General features: G+C 43.9%; 1 protein-coding gene across 3 annotated transcripts in view; it reads left to right on the forward strand.

The window, feature by feature from the left end:
• The window catches only part of LOC117236252 (amyloid beta A4 precursor protein-binding family B member 1-interacting protein), a 146,136-nt gene that overhangs the window by 72,949 nt on the left and 50,852 nt on the right, over positions 1 to 22,335 (forward strand). The window contains exon 1 of one of the 3 annotated variants that reach the window (XM_033499037.1): positions 4,919 to 5,839. The exons of the other annotated variants lie outside the window; for them this stretch is intronic. Within the exon in view, the coding sequence (XP_033354928.1) occupies positions 5,720 to 5,839 (120 nt within the window). The 5' untranslated portion in view covers positions 4,919 to 5,719. Of the gene's footprint in view, positions 1 to 4,918; positions 5,840 to 22,335 lie in introns of those variants that run through there. 3 annotated transcript variants of the gene reach the window in all.

Here is a 22,335-nt window from a genome sequence, read left to right on the forward strand (position 1 = left end):
CTCAAAGCTTCGCATTGAACGTCATCGAATCTTGTCCATTTTTCGTTTATACCTGTAAATGCCGATCATTATACCGTCAAGTACCTTTGCTACGAGCGGCAGCTACCCGCCATATTGTCGATATCGGGGGACACACGAGCGTGGACCGTTCGCGAGAACGGTACCGTCGGCATCGAAAGCGAGAAGAACCTAGGAAGCGCATTAGCTCGCCTGAAAAGTGGCACACGCGAACCAACCTGGCAACTTGTCGCGACGGAACGAGCACACCGAGAGAAAGATACAAGCGTGAAGCTGCTCCGTGAGAAGAGTTCGGAGATTTCGACACATTGTTTCCATTCGCACCTATCTCGTCCGGGCCACGAATTTCTTGTAAACTCCCACGCGTATGGTCGCTGAGATCGTTCGAGAAACGCGAGGTCGGGCTTCTCTAGGTGCATTCAACTCGTCCCGGGCAGCGTTGGTGGGGTTTAATGGGCAGCATGTCGTTCCGTGAACACCGGCAATCATGACTTACGCGTATCGACGCGCGAGTGCGCGCGAGAGCAACCCTCGGATACGCGCGAAACGCATAGGACGCCAGAGCATAATGCCACGGGAACGCTTTGCTCGTGGCCTGTTTCAATTTAATGCACAATTGCTCGCTCCGTGTCCCGCTTTGCGTTTCCTTTCTTCGCCGATCGGTTGTTTCGTTTATGTGCAGATCCTCGTTGCTTTGTATGTGTGCTCTTGTATATGTGTTCGCGGCCGTTCGTGTGGCCTGGTTGAGTTTTCAGGATAATGCAACGACGAGAAATGGGCTCGTTGTTCCTTGTAGGTGTCACGCGGACATGATAATCATTCGCGATATGACCATTTTTAATAGCGAGCCGTGAGAAATGGATCAGATCAAATGGTTTGTAGCTCGATAATTGATTTTATATTAACGGTTCTTATTTCTCGATAATTTATATCGAGAATTTGAATCGTTTAACAGCTATTTTAAGCACGCGAATTTCCTTTGAAGAGACGGGATATGAGTCTTTTGAAAGGTTTATTTCTATATTTAATGCTATTTTTCAGTCCTTCAATTAACGGTAGTCGTGGTTTGACTTGACCCTAGAGGTTGACTTATTCAAGTAGTGTAAAATAAAAAAGTACATTATTCATGGAATAAAATGAGATAAAATGTGAAATCGAACATTGGCTTTCCCTTTATCCCCGGACAAGACGATATTGATAAGCGCATTACGTAATCAGGAGAACAGTTCCCGTTTTCTCGAAGCGATCGCAGTAAGCTAAATTATCAAGAGCCTTCTTCCTGACGCGGTTCCTGGAAAGCCGCTATTACCAACGACCGATAATCAAGCGATAACGATCGTCCGTGTCCAGCAGCGGCGAGAGTGTGCGGCTGGTAGAATGCATTTTGCATGCACCACGGTATCCCAGATTACGGCGCCGAGCGCTGTTAATTGGTGCACACAGCACGATTGCGCCAGGATGCAACTGCCGGTGTGACTGCATTCTCTTCGCTGCAGCGCTTGCTAGTCCAAATTCTTCGCGTGTTAAAATGAAACGCGAGCTCGATTCTCCACCCGCGGATAATTACTCCTATCTCGGCACGTGATTACACACACGATGCGAAAGCTAACGAACAAAGGAGGAATGGACATTTATACGAATTTTGATTGGGTGCGGCGGAGAATCTTATTTGCTTTCAAATCAATAAAAAAATTGGATGTCTGTTCAAAAAGCAGGGAATAGTAATCGAATGGCAGCCATGATATTTCAATATCGATAACATCCGAATGCCATACCGTCATCACGGTCGAGAAGTTCGAAAAAAGCGAATGCAAATACACATACATACGTATACAATGTATATACAGGAAGCAGGAGAACGCGAGAGTATCGTTTTCCAGTTCAATGCCAGACTCGATATCGTACACTATGTTTCATCTACCAATGTCTGCGTGTATCATGTATGATTCTACCTTCTACCCGAAAGGATCCATTCGGTGGTCAGGATGTCGCTACGTGGTGCACGTAGACGACGATAACGCGGTTTCATTGCGTGCTCCGATCGAATGGCAACATCGTGGCAACGAACGAGGAGGCGAAATCAATTAACTCGGCCACGTGTGTGGACGCACACGAACCTGACCTCCCGTTTTCCATTGTACACGCGCGTAGTAGTACGCGTAGTACAACCTACAGGGTTACGTATGCCGTATACTATACGTACGTTCCCTCAGTACGTATATAGGCAGCGTTGTCCTGAACGAGCGCGGCCTGTGCTCGCGTACATTAGCCGCGTGGGTTGCCATGGGCAACCCATGACTAACACACGTTCCAGCATCACGTGTCTCTCCCTGCGTCTGTCCCTTTCTCTCGTGGTTCGGCCCAGTGCCGTCTTAACTGGAGGCGCTGCGCGTCTGTCCTTTCGTTTCGTCTATTTTATCACCATTTTGTGTTATTTCTATGTTGTATTCTTATCTTTTGTACAAGAGCGATATTTTATACAAGAAAACTTTTACAAGAGAATTGTCTTATTCGATTAGATGAAAGTTCTTCCGAAAGTTTGGATAACCGAAGCTAATCGAGAATTTGTTCGTGCTTCGAGTGATTGAAGATACATAAAATTTGGAACTAAAACGAAGTAGAGGTTAGTAAATGTTTTGTTCAACGTAATTGGAAAATTTGTAGTTGATTTTATTAATTTTTTGACAATATCGCATAAAGAGATTGTATAATGATATACATAAAGTCGGTGGTTATTTGTTAACTATGTAACAAATCTGTATTTATCGAGTAATAGATAAAACTACATAGTAGTATTATACATTAATCAATAATAAATGTGCGAAAATATGGCTACCTTTTTTCGTATGCATTTCCTAGTTACGATACTGAGGGTCAATCTTCGTCCTGTGAATTATGTCCATCTTTTTCTAGGGTATTTCGCTTCTTCAAGTGCCCTAGCATCGGGTTTGTTCTTCTCCTCGTTCCTACCGTGGCATACTTGCCATTTTCATCGTCCCTCTTTCTTTCTCGATGGTACCTAGTTCAGGGATGTACCGCGGTCCATTGCGATTCAGCGATGCGTGATTTACATGGCTTACGTAATATTTCGCGAATTCATGGGGTGGTCCGGAATATCGATTATTCTAATCACTGTTGATTACTCTATTTTATTACTCTAGAGTGGTTTTCCTGTAGAATTGCTATTTATTTACGCTTCTCGAATGGTAATTTCATATTTTCCAAACGCTTTAATGTAATACCATATATAATAAATTTTTACTGAGATTTATTACAATTTGAAATATCGTACATTCTATGCCAAATTGTTAATTTTATGTACTGACAGATTTTTTATGTAAAATTTCAATCGGTGATCGCGTTAATAAACATTACATAGAATTTTTATCCAAATTAATAATTTCGTTACCAATCCTGCTCTTCGTTACTGAGCTAAGGAATGCTTTCGTTCACTAAACAAAAGCTTCATTTACATCAACCTAGGAGCTAATAACCTGGACGAATTCCAACATCCGATCTTACCTCTTCCATAAGATTGTTGCTACATCTGTATCTTATAAATAATGTCACCCATATCGAGCTAGAGCGGTGGTTTCTCGCGAACAATTCTTCCTTATCGGCAATTTGTTTCTCTGTACGAATCTATATCGTGGATCCCGTGCGACCAAAGCATAAAAAAATGAAATCCCCGGCGCTAGAAGAAAGTCGCTATTTCTGGTATCCCTCGGGGCGTTAGATCCAGGGTCTCGACTGAAAACGGATCGTCCCTGAACTCGTAGCTCGTAGCGACTCCACACGAAATGGAAGGGGTCATGGAACTGCGGAGAGGGAGGAAAGGACCGAGTTGAAGAGAGACAGACAGTTCCTGGTGGGGGAGGATGAAGGACATGAGCAAGAGGAAGAGAAACGGAACAGGGATGCTGCTCTTGAACAGAGACGGAGTGCACAGGCTAAGAAACGAAAGAGAAAGAGAAAAAATTATTCCTGGCCACCCTCGTTACGCGTCTTCTTTCCTCCTTTCTTCGCCTCTGTCCAGCTACGGAATATAGTTGACGTTTTTCGTGCAGCCACGGGAAAGGAAAAGCCACGGTGAAAAAGGATGGAAAACGTAGTGACGGAAAGGGAGGTCAAACAGAAACGCGGGAGTATAGCGGTAGAAGAAAAGAGGAAGTCGGGATAGACGGGGGAAATAGAGTGGTGCTGGTGCGAGGAGGGAAGCTGTACGAAATATAGAGGACAGCGTGGTCGCGGTATAATATATACGACGAGGCTGGTAAACGAAGGACAGAGGGAGAGAGACGAAGGGGTCGAGAGTTACCAAAGAAACAGAAACGAACGAAACGGAGAAGGAAAACGCGAGGCTAACAAAGAGTGGGAGGAAGATGGCGCAAAAGCAGCGGCATAGAACGTATAGAGAGCAGAGAGGGCGCTAGAGGTGCACGGAACGCTCTAGAGTGGAACCGAGACGGGATGACGAAACTACGAGGAGGAGAAAGAAGAAATTAAACGGAGAAAGAGGCTCGAACGAGAGAGAGAGAGAGAGAGAGAGAGAGAGACGTTAGGTCTGACGAATCATCGGAGAGGGACGGAAAATATGATGTGACTATGAGCGACCGGGAAAGAAGGACGAGTGGTAGAGGGAACGAAAAGGTGAAAAGCATAAGAGAGACGGATGATTCACCGAAAAGAGCGAGAGTGAACGACGCATGGGGCTTTCACGGATACGAGAGAGAAAGTTTAGTAGCAGTCGAAAAGAGAGGGAGAGAACAGACAAGGCACGTCTAGGTAAAACAGAGCGAGAAAAGGCTGGCAGCAGCAGAGACGAGACAGAGTGCGCCCACCAAGCCGCCTCCATACCACCTCCAGCATTCCCGGCCTGCACACACAGTTGCAGCTGCACCGCCGCCGTGGCTCGCTCGTGTGCACATGCGAGACTGCGCGCGCGTCCGTCTCTCGCTCGCAATCATCTCTTGGTTCGCCGGTACGCTCTGTGTATTAACGACGCGTTCTCTTCTGGATATCGAGCCGTATAGCGTGTGAGTTTTTCCTCTCGATAAGAGAGCCTCATGTTGAAAGATCTAGTCGATCAGTTTGACTCGTGACTATCGTACGAGAAGGATCGTTTTCTCTCAATCGGATTATCGTGTCAACGTTTCTTTCGCAACTTCGGAAAACTTCCTTACGAAGATTCTTTTTTTTTCCTAAATCGTTTTTATACTCTTCCGACAAAATCATTTTACCGCATCGTACAGTGAAACGTACAGTGAATAAGTTTTTTGGAGTTCATCTTTATCGGGGCATACACGATTGGTGCACGTGTGCATCCGTGGTCCCGGTGCGCACGGTATATCGGAGCTTCGATCAACGAGAGAAGCCCGACACCTCGTTAGCGTCACGGATATATTACATAGTCGGCACGAAAAGCTTTGACATTTGGCAAATGTCAGTGACAGTCGCTGGCGGAGCGGCTTCCGCGTAATCGGAGCGTGGTTCGTGATAAACGATAAGGAAAACGGTCGTTGTAGTTCGTTTCAGTGTTTCCCATTTCGACATACGAATCCGGCCGGTTGTTTTCATTAATCTCGTGCTACAAGATCGAATTCGTGAAGAGACATGTGATCTTGTGTTGGATACGAGTAAGGAATAGAATCGAGAAGAAGCATCAACTGGTCTGGTCTCCGAAGGCTCAAAAGTCTTGAAGATGGACTGGATGAGGAGACAGGACATTAAGGAGGAGTCACCGGAAACTCCTACCGCTCTGACACCGGATGAACCTGACGAGTGCTACTTCGAGGAAGACACCTCGATAGACGAGGGCATGGTACGTGATTCGCGTGGCAATTGCCACTCACACTGTTCGTTTATCGAGATACAAACTCCTTTATTTGTAAATTTAAGCCTTGAGAAATTGATTCGTCGAATATATTTTAGCTAAATTTCGTTTTCACGCGCCCCTATATTTTATACACTATTTCGTATTTTCTCATAGTATTCGACACAGAGAACAGAGACAAAATATAGCAGTTTTGAATCTAGGAATAATTAAAAGCTCGTGTGTTGGAGTGGACTAGCGCGATGAAAACCGGTCCACGGCGTTCGTCGTAAAAATCGTAAATTTTCGATTACGTAACCGCGTATGGTTTGTCACGTTCGAGACGCGTGTCACCATACACGCGGTCTCTTTTATTAATGGAAAAGTCTGCGTGTTAATTTAACGCGTCGCCACGCACGAGGAACGTTTCGAAAGTTCGCTCCGATCTTCACGCCGATCTCGTTCCTGTCGAGCAACGTGTGAGGGCAACACCGACGTTACTCATCGATCTCAATGGAACTTTGCAGGAACGCGAAAAAGCAGCACACTTTCTAGTATTTCAATATTAGACGTCGATAGTCAGAAATTCTGTGCACTTTATGTTCGTATAGCTAGCTCGATCATATTTCATGCAACGATCGTCGCCAATCTCCTAAAAATTATCGGGAATTTTCGACAGGTAGTAATTGAAATCAACGTTGAGCGCGTTACATTGGCTCACAGCCACGTAAATTCAGCGAGCTTCTTTCTTGCAGCCGTGAGGCAAACTCGCGGAGATCCACCGGGCAGGGATTTAGGTCTGCCATTAATTTTGCTTTATCTCACCTTGACCCTTCCCTCCGCGCCCCTTTTTAATCTTTACGAGGCTGCGCGAAGTAAGAAGTTATTACGACGCTTCCTTCCGGCGAGCAGCGCCGTAATTGTTATGATTTTAGCGGTGAAGTTGGAGCGGAGGAAGGTCTTCTCTCTCGTTGCTTTTAAACGCTTGATGGATCTATCTGGAAGTTCTGGAATGGCACGAAGTACTACTGTTAGAATGTAATATTTCAATGGAAGCAAAATGTTGATTCGTTCGTTACGCGTTATCTTATTTCATACTATCTTCTCTTCTTTCGAGAAGAATATTTCGTACCAAGGATGGTTTTTCTTTGGAAAGTTGAATTTACGTTGTCCATTCTAGAATGAAATTTCAAATTTAGAAATTACGGTTACGTGCTAAGAAGAAAGTTTAAATTTGATGTTTATTAAATCGAGTGATTCGATCTTCTTCGTGCTTTTATCGTGCAACTCCAGAACTCGTTTAAAATTCCATCTTCAACATTCGTGTAGACTCTTCATCACCTATATTCTCATACCAGTTTGTACTCCATATTTACGATCATTTACTATCAGAAGACTGTGGATGGTTTATTTTAAACTTTCGTAGCGAGACTATCGTGTGTCACCATCGGATTTTCAACCGAATCTGCACCAACAATCACGTGCAACCGTGTTTCGTTTGCGTGCAAAGTCCCTGTTAGATTCCTCGATTTCCCTAACGATACCCTCACGGAGGAGCGTCGCGATTTCGTTGCATCGATGGAGTAATGGTATCTCGAGTTACCTCCGGGTAATTGGTACGCGGGGTGGTCGAACAGCATAAGCGTGCAATGGCCGTTAAGGGAAATTCGAACACGTGTCACGAACCCTTTCCTACGACCGACAGGGCGCGAACGTTGCAACGAGCTTAAGTGGGCAACGAGAAAATGGACTCGAGTGTAAAGTTACCTCGAATCTACAGTTACGGGCATTGTTGCGGCCGTTCTGTTGCCTCTGAAGTGGCTGCTTGAATTACGGTGCTGAAGCCCCGGGCTCGATGGAGCACGGGGCCAGGCGACTGTTGTACGCACGGCTTAATAATGCGTGGCCGCGATATAAACATTTAACGCGCTCACGAAAGATCGATAGTTTGATCGCAATGTGCTTGAAACGTTGCGATCAATAAGGTCTGTCGTGTGTTGCGCAAAGGGAGAGGGGAAATTGGAGAGTCGAGCGGTATCTGCATAAAGCGTGGGAGGTAATGTAGCGATTTCGCGTTTGCAGCTGTGTTTCTGGTTTAAGGCGCTGTGCTTCGCTGTTTCGTGAAATATTTTTCATGATGTAATCGCCGTTTTTTGATTCTGATACATCGTTCTTAATTTGTCAATTGTAATACTCGTTGTCGTATGTGGAAAGCTTCCTTTGTGGTTAGAAAATATGTGGTAATTAAGCGAGGTTGAGCTCGATTGATAGAGAGGATGATTCGGAGTAACGTAAGCAGTGTAATGAAAATATAAATAGATGAATATGTAGATTTGTTTTGTTGGAAACGAGATGAGTAACGAATAAAACAGCAATGCGCGGAACATATTACGATGGACTCGATCTAACCCATTATTAAATCGCAACATTCAACCATCCAATCTCCTTCACCGAAACATTCTTCACGCTTCCGTTCCCTGTACTTAACGATCGAGCTCGCTGCAAACCAGCAGTGAAAAAAAATCGTGTTACAGATTAGGCTAATTACCCATGTAACCCGTGTTCGTTATCTGTTTCGTGTTTTGGTGAACGCTCGTGGCCACGCGGCGAATACATCGAACGAGGATCAGCGACGTCGCGGTTATCACAGCAGCGTACCGGCGAAAGACGGAAGTCACGTGAGCTCTGGTAGCCTCTGTTCAGTATCAGAGACGGGCACGGGCTCGTTTTTTCTTCCTAGACCCGAGCTCGATAAGAGGAAACGATAAAAGTCGCTGGAAGCCGCTTCGAAACCTTGGCAACGTCGTGCTTCCAGACCAAAGGGCCAAGGATGATTCAGCGCCAGCTGCACGGCCGAGGGCCGCCTAAACTCGCCCTCGAAAATTTGTTAGTCAAAATCGAAGGAAAAGGTGGACACACACGATCGATCCTCTTCGTGACGCGCTTCGAGAGACACGCGTTCCTCTCGAACACTCTTCCGTCCGCAAATTACACCACGAGATTTATAGCTCGCCACGTCGTTTTTTCCCCGTCGATTGTGAACGATCGCTCCGCGGAATTGGTATAATTTATGAATTGCGCCGCCTTGCCGCACTCCTTGTCTCGGTAAATCATGCGGTGTCGCGTGATTACCCGCTATCTCGTGTTTCCCTTTTTTCCTACTCGTTACACGGACAATGCCGCACGAAGACGACTTTTTGACGGTCTATCGTGGGCGGTTTCCCGAGGATGTCTACTCGTTGGGATATATTACCGTAGAAAAAGGAAAAACGTGTATATAGAAAATAAACGAGGCTATTAACATGCCAGAGTGGAAATCTATCGCTACTCCCGGCAAGCACTATGTTCTATTATAATTAATTTTCTGTACGAACATCGAGGAACTTTAATAATCTGACCGAAACATCAAACTTTGAGTATGATCATAATCGGCGTACAGTTGTGTATCGAACATCTGTTACTATTGCTGAGAAACATTATATTCTACGTATTTACGATATTTTCCCAATTGTATCAACTCCAACAGACTTCAACAAACCCAAAAATCTGCTCGTCGAAACATCAAACGTCGAGTACGATTACAATCCGTACTCAGACCGGGGAGTTGGTAGTTAAAGCGATTTCCACGAAAGCGAAACGAGGTAGTATGACAGCATCGAACGCGAATGCCCGGAGATGGAGGGAAATATAATTTCAATCGCAAAGAGGGAACTCATAGGCAGTGCGGCGCTGCAGGCAGAATACCGGGGGGATGTTGGCGACCAGTCACCGTGGCTGCTCACCCTCTCATCCTGTGCTTCCACGTTGTGGGGGATGAAGCATGACTCACCGGGTGCCACCAACCCTGTTTTTCGGCTGTCTCGTGCCGGGAATCCACCCTAGAACGTTCTCTCTCCCTCGCCGATCAAACGGAACGAGGAGAGAACGAGCATTATCATAATCCGTGTCGACAGGCTGTAAAAAAAAATACGGAGTCAGCCACGCTCAGGTGTCATTCGTTCGTCGTTGTTTGCTACGCTGGTCGAAAGAATCCGAGTCACGATGACTTGGGGTGGGTCGTCACGGACGACTGGATTGCTTTGGAAGTTAACGCGATGGCTCTAATTCCTGTTTGCGGAGATGAGAACTGATCTGTCACGTACCACGACGAAACCGTTCTTCTTTCCTTTATTAACAGCTTTGAATCAGGAGAGCTCTCTTGGACAGCTCTCGTGAGTAGCTCGGATTTATCGATTGATTTTGGTGGAGGAGCTTTCGATTCTGGATTGAATGGATATGTATACTTTACCGCAATGTTACGAATACTTGAGTTTCTTTTTCAGTTTTATAAAATTATCTACAAACCGATGGAAAAATATTTGGAAATTCTGTTTTTATAAGTAGATCTACGTAGGATCTTACAAAAAAGGCCATCAACACACCGGAAACTCTTTTCTTTGTTACTCAAACAAAAACTCCGTGACCCAAAAGAATTTCACATCGTTACACAATAAAAAGCTCTCACTCTCGTATTACCATACTGAACTAATATATCTTAAAGCACTCGTGTCTACATTTAAAGAAGAAAAACTTGTAGATCCATTTCTTTTTCATCGTCCAGCTGTATTTCGAATCGTAGGCTTAGAAACAACGAATGGAATAAAATAGAAAAAAGAACGTTGCCGTCCACACGTGGCTGAGGGAGGCGAATGGTGTCGTCAACGCGTTTGCTTAACGAATTAATCTCATTATTTTCGTTCGTCTTGCCCTCCATGCCCCAGATAGCATGGCAAGATGGAGGGCGGGAGGTGTACGTGAAACGGCATCTGGAAAAGCTCGCATCTGCTATGCAATACGAAGAAACGAGTTTCGATGTCGAAAGGAGATTACGAACCTTTCGAAGGAGGAGGAATACTCTGGATTTATGCGTTTCCTTTGGCCGTGCTCGAGGCCGATATGCGCTTTCCGACGATCATTATTGCACAAAGACGACTGGACTGTGGGGCGAACGAGCTCCGCGCACCCTCCATACTTCAAGGACGGAGGTTATCTTTTATCATCCCTCGATTCAATCGATCGAGGAGAAATTATTATCTGTTTTGGTAGACAGCTGGAACAGAGAATTACTTTTTTATCTCGTTTCCAGTCTACTCAATTGGCACGAGCTTCTTGAAAGCTCGTAATATACTCGCTTATCGAATCACTTTTTGTTTGTCACGAATTGATTTCGTTTCTCTACGTGATTTATTTTATTATTGTTAAGTTTTCTTTTGAAATCCTCCCATTTCGTATAGTTATACACTTACTTAGAATTAAGCGATTCAACAGACATATCGATCGACTTGACGAAATTGAGAAGTACAGAAAACCGATGAAAAGATTTATTTAATTAAGTATAGAACGCATATAGAACGTGCAAAGTATGATATTCGTTGGAATACGTAGTAGGTGAAACAAATCTCTATTTAGATCCTATTTCTTTAGTTATTCAGATCACAATCACGAATATCTACCTTAATTTCGAAAAAGTACACCATCGTTCACAACGAAGCAAATTTTTACAATCCAAGTCGGTCAAATGCAACTGTAAAATAATGTTTCCCTCGATGTCGCAGCGTAGTATGTCACGCAGCCATAGTTTTCCGATAGCGTGACTCGGATTTGGATTTTCAGTCGTGAAGGCTGTAATTTGAAATTCATACAAGAACATCCGATGAATCGAAGTGGACATAACGCGACGAGCAGATACGTTGCTTCGAACGATTTGCTAAACGCGAGCCGACGTGATATCGATTCACCAGGCCCGATGGACCTTTTTGCTTAGCGTTGCAAGGGGATTCTGCGACTGGTCGACCATTCGGTGCAAAAACCTCGCCAAAGAGAGAGAGAGAGAGAGAAAGATCTCGGCGTGGGCGAATGGTTATTATTGCTTGGCGCCAGACTGGAGGGGTCTCCATACTAAGAACGTGTTTCAACTTCGCTATTCTCTCGCGAACGAAAGAATCGCAGGCGAAAGCGATGGAATCATCGACAGCCTCGGGGATATCGTGCACTTTCGACCCCTTCGTTCTTCTAACCGATCACACTCGTTCGATATCGTAGGTCTATTGTTTATTCGAAATTACTGTAATCGCCTAGGTGAGAGAGCTTAAAAAGAAATTGGAAGTATTTGTTGCTTTTCTTGTTCCATTGTAAAATGGATACGAGTGTCGTTATTAACCTTGTAACGATCTTTGAATTTCAATTACGCTTTCGCTTTTTAGGTGAGATTATTTCGCTTTAGGAATGTTTAGGGCTTGATTATTCAGATTCTTCTATAGACAAGTTGAAACGATCGTCGTGGTGATGGTCGTAAATTTAACGAGAAGTCGTTGCCACCATTAGGAATTTCTGGTTGTTCGGACTGGTTTGAAGCTCTAGCTAGACCTGATTAGATTCTTTATGGAATGTCATTTATCACAAAGTCAAGGTTCTCGTGGTTTCAACGATATCGGTCAAACTTAAAGCGAGGACGACACTTCGATAAAAGTAGGAAGAAGTATCCCTCGTACCCCAATTAAACACCTCGTTACGATCCACACGATGTTGGACATTCTTGTTCCTTTCTTTCTATTCTAAAAGGGAAGACAAATTGATCCGTTTACAACATACAGTATCAGGTTGATGTTTTCTCTTCGAAGCTAAGGTTTCCTGAGTTAAACCGTGCTGAGCTTCAGCTGTCAAACGAAGCAAATATTTCTAAGCTTAGGATAATGTAGTTTGGCTTAGCTTTCCGGTAGATCGCTGGCTTCAGAAACTTGCGCGTTCCTTGGGATATCCTGCTGGATTCCGGGGCTGACGCGCTATATTTTCTAAGTGGATTCGCCTGATAATACGGAACGCTGGTAATGTAGTTAACCGAGGCATCGAGTAAATTCTCTTGATTTTCCCGACGATTCCGTGTTAGATTCTCTATCTAACGAGCGCGATTCCGCGTCCCGGAGAACTGGACAATCGCGAAACGTCGCGCAGATAACCTCGACCGCGAGGGTATCGGCTTTCTTATTGTCACCCCAGCTGCAGGAGGAACGTAACGCGAGACGTAGCCACAGAATGTCGCGGCCAGATTACGACAGCCATTTCTATGTGCATTCTCGCCCCGCGCGGCGTAACGGTTATGGACGGACGTAAGATGTTGCACACCGCGCTCGGCTACGTTATACGCGCTGTAAGAGAAATTGGAGAGCAGTTGGATGAACTCTGCCAGGTATTGTATCTGTATGCTGGTTTCGGTTTTGATGAAATTGTCTTTTACTGTAAGCTACGGAGACTAGGGAAATCTCTAAATATTAGCAGGTGAATGTAAACCCAAAAAATGTAACAGGATTTTTCTGAAATTGAAGAAACTACCTGTTCGGGATTTAGTTTATTAGTTTATAGCTATATTTCAACTTGTACTGTATCGCAGAAAAGTATCGTGAAACGCCACCATAGCTACCACGATCGCTCAAAAAATCTCGAATCTAATGCCTCTCTTCAAACGTTTCGACATCTCCGTATATAGGAAGGAACGGTTAGAAACGGTGTGGATTTCCCGATTCCGGGCGATACACCGGTAACATTGAGAGAAGATCGAGAACCAATCCGAATCTTGCGCGGCCCTTAACAAAGGTACGGATTTCCCAGGGTATCGTTGTGTAGGTGGATCGGGCAGAGAACGAAGAGACGAAGATGCGATGAAGAGACAATGCGAGGATTACAGACTCGTCGCGTCAAGACCCATCATCGTGTTCTCCCTGCGAGTGCTCCCGGGTGCTCCGGTTCGCTCTCGTGGCTTACAAAAGGGTGCTTTTTCACACGGAAATGCCAGCACGACACTCGGGGCCGGATTAATCGAGCGGAACGAGTAGCGCGCGCTATGGAACACTCGGCGAACAGCGGCCACGATCCGCGATCGTTTCTCATTGTTCCATGTCCGCCTCGTGATTCTCAGCCGAACGCGATTCCCTGGCGTGCTCCTGATTAAACACGTGATTACGAAACTCGGGAACCTGTTACCGTTTCGCGATCGAAAGCCGATCGGTTGTCGATTGCTTTTTCGTCCGCGAATGGGAGATCTTTCGACATAAGAGATTGACCTTTTCGTGGTTGCCCGATTTAGAATGAACGTGTATAGCGATTCGGGAAGAGAGATGGGGGGGGGGGGGGGAAAAATGGTTAGGAAGTTGTAAATTTTGTTTTGATATGTTTCATGATGTTTATTCGAGTGGGTTCTACAGTGTAGGATATTATTTTTTAATTTGTTTGTGGGAATTATTGGTGCTACAAAATAAGTCTTTTTCCTTTTTATGGATGGATTGCATGTTAGTAGGTAAGAACAGATATTTTGTAGAGGTCAAAGGTCTTGCGCAGTTGTTTGGTTTCTTTTTAACGTTATTAGCCGATAATAATCGACGTTCTGGCTAATTATTATGGATAATACGTTTGTCGTGTCGTGACTCAGTGCTGATAGTGAATCATTGGTCGTAAATAGTTGGTCATCATTTTGTTAATGATTCTATTTACTAATGTGAACGCGAAGTCAACTATGTCGAAAGCAAATACTAAAACTCGAAACAAGAATGAAGTGCGAAATGTCTCGTAACGACCAAATATTTGAGACAAGTCAAAGTACTTAACTAGCCCTATAGAATTATCCAAATATTAGAAACAAAACATCTACGAGCAGTAGCCGAATTCCTGTCGTAAGGAATGATCGTGCATATTACGAGCATATTAGGCATAAGCTGGCACGTGGAAACTACAAATCCGTCGACGAAAAGCTTTACGTGACTAAGCACGTTCACGCCAGTCGTTTGACCGTGACCGTACATAACCTTTGCTCCTTTCAGTTCCTGCGTCGTGCTTCCTTCCTCTGTTTCTTCCTCGCGAATGTGATTTCACCGGTTCGGAAACTTCTCGACGCTGGACTTTGAAACTCGGTAACTTTGAAACACGCTACTTCGTAAGAGCGTCGAGGGAGCTTTTCGAAAGATCGAACATTACGACAATGCCCCTTCGATGTTAGCCGAACTTGGATGTTTGGAGAGCATGTCACTGCTGGCATTCCTGTAGAGGCCCGACCATATTCTATACTTAAAGAACATCGTAACGGTACTGGAGGACGAAGTTCCGACGAAGGTAGCTCGTTACCACGAAGATTATCTCGATCTAACGTCCAGTCGACAGTTTGAGGAATTTTACGCGATCATTAGGTTGCGGACACGGGGCATTCTTACGTATTTTCTTTTTTTATCTCAACAGGAATCTGACCAGAACATGCCTTTAAAACGCCTTTAAATCGTTCTATTGCCGGTTCCCGCAATTCTTTTCTTTTTTTTTTTTTTTTTTTTTTTTTTTGTTTTGGACGCAGCATTAGTCCAGAAAGAATATGAAATAGTTTCGAAGATCATGGTTTTTCTCCAAGATGTTGAAATTTAGATAGAAGCGAATGCGAGATAGAATAGATATGATTCAGCTGCTTTCGCTTTTCATTCTGCCCGCGTGAAGACTGCTGCGAGTGAAACACGTTCTTCGTATCATTATTCAACGCCAATGAATAGGCTCTTTCCTTGGAACATCTTACATACGATGATCTCATTTGGTGTGGATTATACTAGGATTTTCTACCGTTCCAGTTTTTCAGAATATCGAAGATTTAGAACATCTATACATTTCTCTACACATCTATATCGATACATTTTTAAAAGTATTTCAACGCTGTTATAACAAATCTTTGTTTGTACCAACGTTTAATCACACGGTCAAATTTAATACTAGAACTATCACACCAGTCAAAATAACTGATTTTAGAATTTTATTTTAAAATTCTTACTACGTGTTACATTTTCTCCCGCAATGATGTAACGACTTTTGCAGCGATGACTAAAGGAATAATATAATGAATTTTCTTTTTTTCTTTTTTTAGGTATTCAAAATAAATATAATTTTGTATCGTGGCTACTTACACCAATACCAGTTAAAATAACTGGCTCTTGTCGAAGTGTAAAAGGGTCCTATAATCTGTTTATCGAACCCGATTGTAACCAGTTTCCTCGTTTTGTACACTTCTTTTCACTATGCATGTCATTCAATATGATAGTGTCAATTATCAGGAAAATTCCGGATCGATCACCAGATCGAAAATTCCGGAGCATCATGCAACGAAATGCGGTTGATTTAAGTTTACTTCCCAAGTAAGTTGCACCGCAGAGTGTTAGCAAGTTTAGTACTTAATCTGTTATCGCTGGTGGGAATTCCGAGACCCTCCGAGTGCACTTATTTTTATCGTCGACGTCCCAAATCGTGAGCAGCCGCTTTTATTTTCGACGGCGAGACAGTTTCATTGACATACACGGCGCCCCATTTCTTTCGCTTTCCGAGGGTGAACCGTGTTCCCTTTATGGAGTGATTACTCGCGCTTCAAGATGAAGTCGAGGTTTTCGGATGACTTGTCACGAGTCTCAGACACTTCGAAATTGTTTCGTTCTCTCTTTGCTTCTTTTTCTACATCTGGGTCATTTTATATCTTCATGCGGAAACCTCATCCCCCCGAAGAATAATTTGAGAAGTTAAAGAAAAATAACGGTGAAATAAGGTTGCAATTCAATATTAAAATTCGGTCCAGTTAAAAAATTCAATGGCTTGTTTTCCTGGGAAATATTCGTTCTAAAATGCTTTATATTCCTCTGAACATTCTCGGCTTAATCTCTAAGTTTCCACACGCATTTGAACTTCCTCTTCACGCGCCATTAGAACATTCCGACGTGAGTTCGTAATAGCATTCCGATATGTGCGAACAACTCTTGTTACAACATCGTTTTCTGAGTTTCCAATGTTACTAAATATTTCTATCACTACTACTAATAATAATAATATTACTAAATCACTTCGTTTCCTCGCTCCTTTTCTAAGATCTGAATCCAAATCCTTTTTTAGAATCTATAATCCAAAAAAAAGGTACACAAAAAAATTTTCGAGTTCACCAATTGTCATCTTTATTATCATGCAAAGATAATTCTAATATTCTTTCGTTTGAAACTACAGGGTAGTTTCCATCGCTTGATATTTCTTCGTGACATAAAGGATTTTATAAACTTCATCCGAGTTTCCTTCGATCCTACTCTTCTCTTAGAAATTTCCAATCGAACCAATTTATTTCTCTAACAAACTGAAACCACCGGTTCCACCCCGATCGCTCGAAATTTCCCGAAATTTCTTCCGATTCAAGATCGACGAAGTCCATTGTCCAGCTTCGTGCGTTAAAAATCTCGTCCGTTTTCAGCTGGACCATCACGTCCCTCCTATTTCGAGGATCGTTTCCGTGCTGGGATTTCTATTTACAGGTAAACCTAGTGGACGGAATCGTCCGTGTAATCTGCGCGAACGTGATCGGGGAGGTAGGAACTCGAGTCGGAACCCGGCTCGTCCGTACTAGAACTATTCGAGCTTAGATCGCGAAGGTTGCGAGCAGAATGCAATCCGCAGATGTCGAGCAGCTGCCGCGGCAAATTGCTTTCGTGTCTTGCATTTAATCCCGCATTGGTAGCTTCTCTAGGCAAGCGTCGACGACGACCGGGCCGCCACAGCTGGCAGAGACTTTCAAATTCGACAATGCTCGTAGCCGTGTGCCCTGGCATAATATTTCCCAGCCGAGAGCTTGACACCCCAGGGGGAAACTAACTTCCTGTTTCACGACCTTCGTTCCGTTTGACAATGCTGCATCGGTACAAAATTCTTTTTTCGTTTGCGACCGAAGTGGAGAAATTTCGAGATATTTCTGGAGACTTGGAAGGTTACAGTCTGTTACAAGAGTTCCTGACTTACCCAAGAAACAAAAAACGCGTTTTGCTGTAAAAACTATTTTTTCCAATTAAGAAACTTAATTTCAAGACACTTAATTCACAGTGATCTTGGAGAAAACTTTATTTATTGAAAACATTTTCCATCTTATTTTTCGATAATTCTAACCATATCCTAATATCGTCAGGATTTGGCTCTTTTTCTTTTTTTTTTCCAAACGAGCAAACCCGAACGAACAGCAGGGGAAGCAGGCTATCACAGAAACAAAGTAGTTTCGAGGTATTCGTGGAAACTTTCGAATTTCGGCTCGTTACACGAAGCACGTTTTCAGTCCGGTTTCGACGATGGAGTTCGTTTCGCACTCGAATCCGTCGAGCAACTTCGTTTAATCGCTCGCACCCTCGCGGCCTCGTCGCGATTTTATCGGACGATATTTTATCGAAGGGGAGAGAAGTTGGGTTTAACGATGGACAAGCGGAAAAAGTTTCGTAATAATTTCACGAATTTCGTTCGTCGTCGGGATTTTTGTCGAAGAGGATGAGGAAGGGGGCAGATTGAAAATCAACCGGCCGTCGTCGGTAATTATTTCGACGAAAGGAAGAAAAAGAAAAAGGACGAGGTAGATGCCGAAGAAAGATCGTGAGGCATCGTGCTTTCCGGTGTTTCTATCTTGAAGATGCCTTCGTGCCGCCGCTTGTATACTATGGCTCGATGTTGCGTTAGGTTCGTGCCGCTATTGTCCAGCGGATTGCCTCGTAAAATCTAATACTTTGTATTCGGATTAGACGGGTTTAAGGGCTCGTAACAAAAGCAGCAACCCTGGGGCGCGGCAGAAATCATTTCCTAGGCGAGTCAAAGGGAGATTGGAAAGAGAGATGGTGTCTGATTACGGCCTTCTTTATTGGCGTCCTTATCGTTTAGACAAATAATTATTGCCCTTGAAGTTGTGAAAAAGTTATCTGACATGAGTTTTTTATTCGTAGTTGTTTCTTACACCGTGAATATTTTCATTTGTCGATAGAATATCGAAATGGTCACCGAAACGAAATATTCATCGATAAAGCGACGATGCGGGTTTGGTAAACATTTTTGTAATTTCAGCAAAATTATCATTTTACTGTGAAAATCTGTTTGTTTGCCCCTATCTGTTTGTTTGATACTATCTGAATGCCCATAACGATAGGGTATATTTAAAAATAGCATTCGAAGCGAAATAATGGTTACTGACCCGTACAAAGGTAATGGCACGAGAGATAGTGTTCAAATCTTGTTTTCAGATGTTACTATCGAAACATTCTATTGTTGCTACCTGGACCGCAAAAATTTAAGGAGAGCTAAAGTGATCTCATACGTGCTTCGATACTGGGTTCCTTATACACACAACGTGGACACTGTATATCTACAAAGATACAAAATTTATTTTTTATCTTTCTGGTAACGAAAGAATATCGATATCGAAAGTCGATGACAGCTTTCGCGAAGCATTTCGCGATTGACGACCAGAATCATCAGGCTTGTAGAAAGTTTTTTATTTGTTATATGGAAAGGAGTTAAAAATCGTTATTCACGCGCACCTGAAGGTGCCTCCCAATTAAGAGTTACCATCGGTTTGCGAGAAAATCGCAAAGGGTTGCCAGTTTATCAAGCCACGACGATCTTCTTTTCGCAGCTGGACATCTTCCGGAAGTTCGGAGGCGGAACGAATCGGAGGTTGCGGCGTGTCGATCGCGAAGATCGTCGTTCCAATGGACGAACTCGACGATATGCTAGGCTTGTCCGCAAGGTTAACAGCCGCTTCCGGAAATTTAGTAAATTGTATGCGCGCCGGCGTGGCGCGTGCCTCCGCATAAATTGCCTCTGCATGCAACCCCTTTCGGGCTACCCTTCCTTCCCTTCTCGCCTTCGGTCGTTGTTTTCCTGCGTGCAGCCAACGCCGAAAATAAATTCGCGCCGCTGCCCTGGGCCAGATAATGAGCGTTATCGCTGCCACGTCTCCGCATCGAGATTAATCGCGAATTTAAATGCGTTCACAGGGCCGATCCGAGGGGTAGATTCGACTGACCCGTCATCCTGCCGGGGCTCGGTTAGGCTTTCGACTTTGTCGATGAGCTGGCTGAACAGATAAGGGCTAATTGAATATCTCGTTATACTTTCGGATGATTTCTGAAAATGGATCGTTTGGTAGGTGGAGATAGTGTCACGGATTACGGTTTTGGGATCTATCTTAAAGGAGGAGGAGCATTTATCAGCAACAAGTTTCACTTTTCTCGTTAGGTGGTCCAACAGCGAGACGCAGGTTCAAGAAAAAGAATGTTAAGTGCCCGGTTCTATTTAGTCTAAAGCCTCTTTAATCTAGTATATACGGCACGTAGTTTAAAATAACGTTGGAGAATTTATTTGGTTGCATGGGAAAACGTGTACACGTTTGTGTACACTTCATAGGAGAACGTAGTTGATAAAGAGCTCGGTCTGGAGTGACTTAGGGGGGGAAGAAACACGCGAAGAATGAATTGGTTATGAATAGAGCGAAAGATTTCAAACGATCTCGCCTCGATTTTGATATTACCGATATCTTATTACTAGACCATGTATTTTCGTTTTCCCTTTGTTTCGAAATAAGAGACAGGGCTTGAACGAAAGCAAATTCCAATCAAGCTCCATTATTACCTTCAACAATCGCACGAGCTCGTATAAAGTAGCCACGAAACCCTAACGAACGCCCTAACTAATTCACGTACATTATTTTATTCCTCCCCTTGGCACAGTGAAAGCACGCAATTAAAGGGCTATTGTACGCCCATCGCATCGAAAACCGAAATATCATCCCTCGCGGGCACGAAAAATATTGACACGACCGGAGTGGTTGTCCGTATTGGAACACAATATGTAACGAGGAAGAAAAAGACGAAGCAAAGAAAGCGAGAACGACTAGGGAAGAGCGAGAAGTAACGGTGAAAGGGAAAAGGAAGGGAAGCACGGTGGTTGCGTGGGCGTAGGCCAACGCAAACAGAGGAACGCATATGAGTACAATAAGTTATAACAAATGGTTACCGCGGTCGTTCTCTTTTCCTCGTTTCCCTCCTTTTCACTCGTATAAGAGAGTTTTAGAGGTATAGTAAAGGTGTAACAGGGACAGAGAGAAAAAGGGAGGAAGGCACGGAGAGGACGCGTAAGAGGGCGCAAAGAAGAGAACGGTGCCACGCCTCGGTATATAAAAATATCGGGCGGCAGTAGGCGTTTAAATAAGCTTCCAGCCACGTCTACGCGAGTCCTCGAAAACGAGACGAGAAAAAGGAGCGTCGCTTGTCTCCACGTAGAATGAGAAATGACTCGCGAGAGGATATATCGGGTTTTATGGGATCCGTAAGAACCGCCGCCACCCGCTACCAAAATGAACGACGAGCAATAATATTATTAGTGCGCTCCTACGGAAGCTCGTAAATCAATCGCATTATCCATACGATTATTAATAATTGTGTAGCGTTTATATAAATATGCAAGAGTGCATTTTTTATTTCCCGTTAATTATATCGTTAATTACATCGTTAATTATATTCGCGAGGATATTAGCAACCGTTAGTTCATACGTTGCAGTGTACCAAGAGTAGATTATTAATTTTTTGTAGACGGGCAAAATTATTGGCGACGTTAAACGCAAGACGTAAAACAGCCGGACCAATAATTCAAGAGCGACACGATGGATCGTCAGTGAAGCAGCTCGAGAAATAATTGCGCGACGATGGACGTCGTGAGATACGATAATGGCGACGTAATTTTTGTAAACAAAAGAGCACGACGGGACTCTGTCTCAAGTCATTTCCGCTCGGCGAGACGGCGAGTCGTCGTTTCCTTCGGCGGGCGCGTTCATTGTCGCGCGATCAGAATGAGAATTTCGGTCGCGATCGCACCGAGAGCCACGCAGAGAAAGTTGCCAAGCCGGTGGATGCTAATAATCGCACGCGTTGCAATCGAATCGCTTCGATTAAGAACGCGTCGCTTCTCGTGCGATTATTTTAACATCTTTACCACACCAAGCGACGACCACTTTCTCTCAATTTTTCCATCGACCGTAGAGAAACGGCGTTCCGCCACGCGTTTACGAAACCTGTTTGCCCTTTTCTCGTATCTGATTCGCCGCAAGGTCGACGTGTGACGCGATAACGAACGTCAATCGATACTTATCGATCGATGCTTGCACGAGCAATCGACACGAATGGCTATAATAGCCGATCGATATCCAGCGTCACTATCGCTTTTTGGTGTGAAACGCGTGAACATGGACACCTTGCTTCGAAAGCTTGGACACGCTTCGTCTCGTACAGATGTTTCAGTTTTCTGTGTCGTTATACTCGCTCGCTTGAAACGAGTATGAAACGTGGTTTCACCTTTGTTGCACGGAGTCGCGTGTAAAAATGTCGTGAGCCGGTGGTTAAATATCACGGCGCTCTGATATTACACGTCTGGCTGGGCTGAGTAAAGCGATTCGAATGTTTCGGTAGATTGTTAAGTTTGATGTGACTGGTTTTTCTGCTTAAGGCGTTTAACATTTTACGACCACTAAAAAATTAATTTTTAAATGGTCAGACTTATCTGACAAATTCGACGAATGCACAAATTTAATTATTCTCTTCGTTAGTTTCTTTGTTTAGTTAATTTGTCGAATTATTGATTATAATTTGATCATTGCAATTATAAAATTGGCTGAA

This window comes from Bombus vosnesenskii, unplaced genomic scaffold, assembly GCF_011952255.1.
Source record: "Bombus vosnesenskii isolate JDL3184/JDL3185 unplaced genomic scaffold, Bvos_JDL3184-5_v1.1 scf7180000013344, whole genome shotgun sequence".
Lineage (NCBI taxonomy): Eukaryota > Metazoa > Arthropoda > Insecta > Hymenoptera > Apidae > Bombus > Bombus vosnesenskii.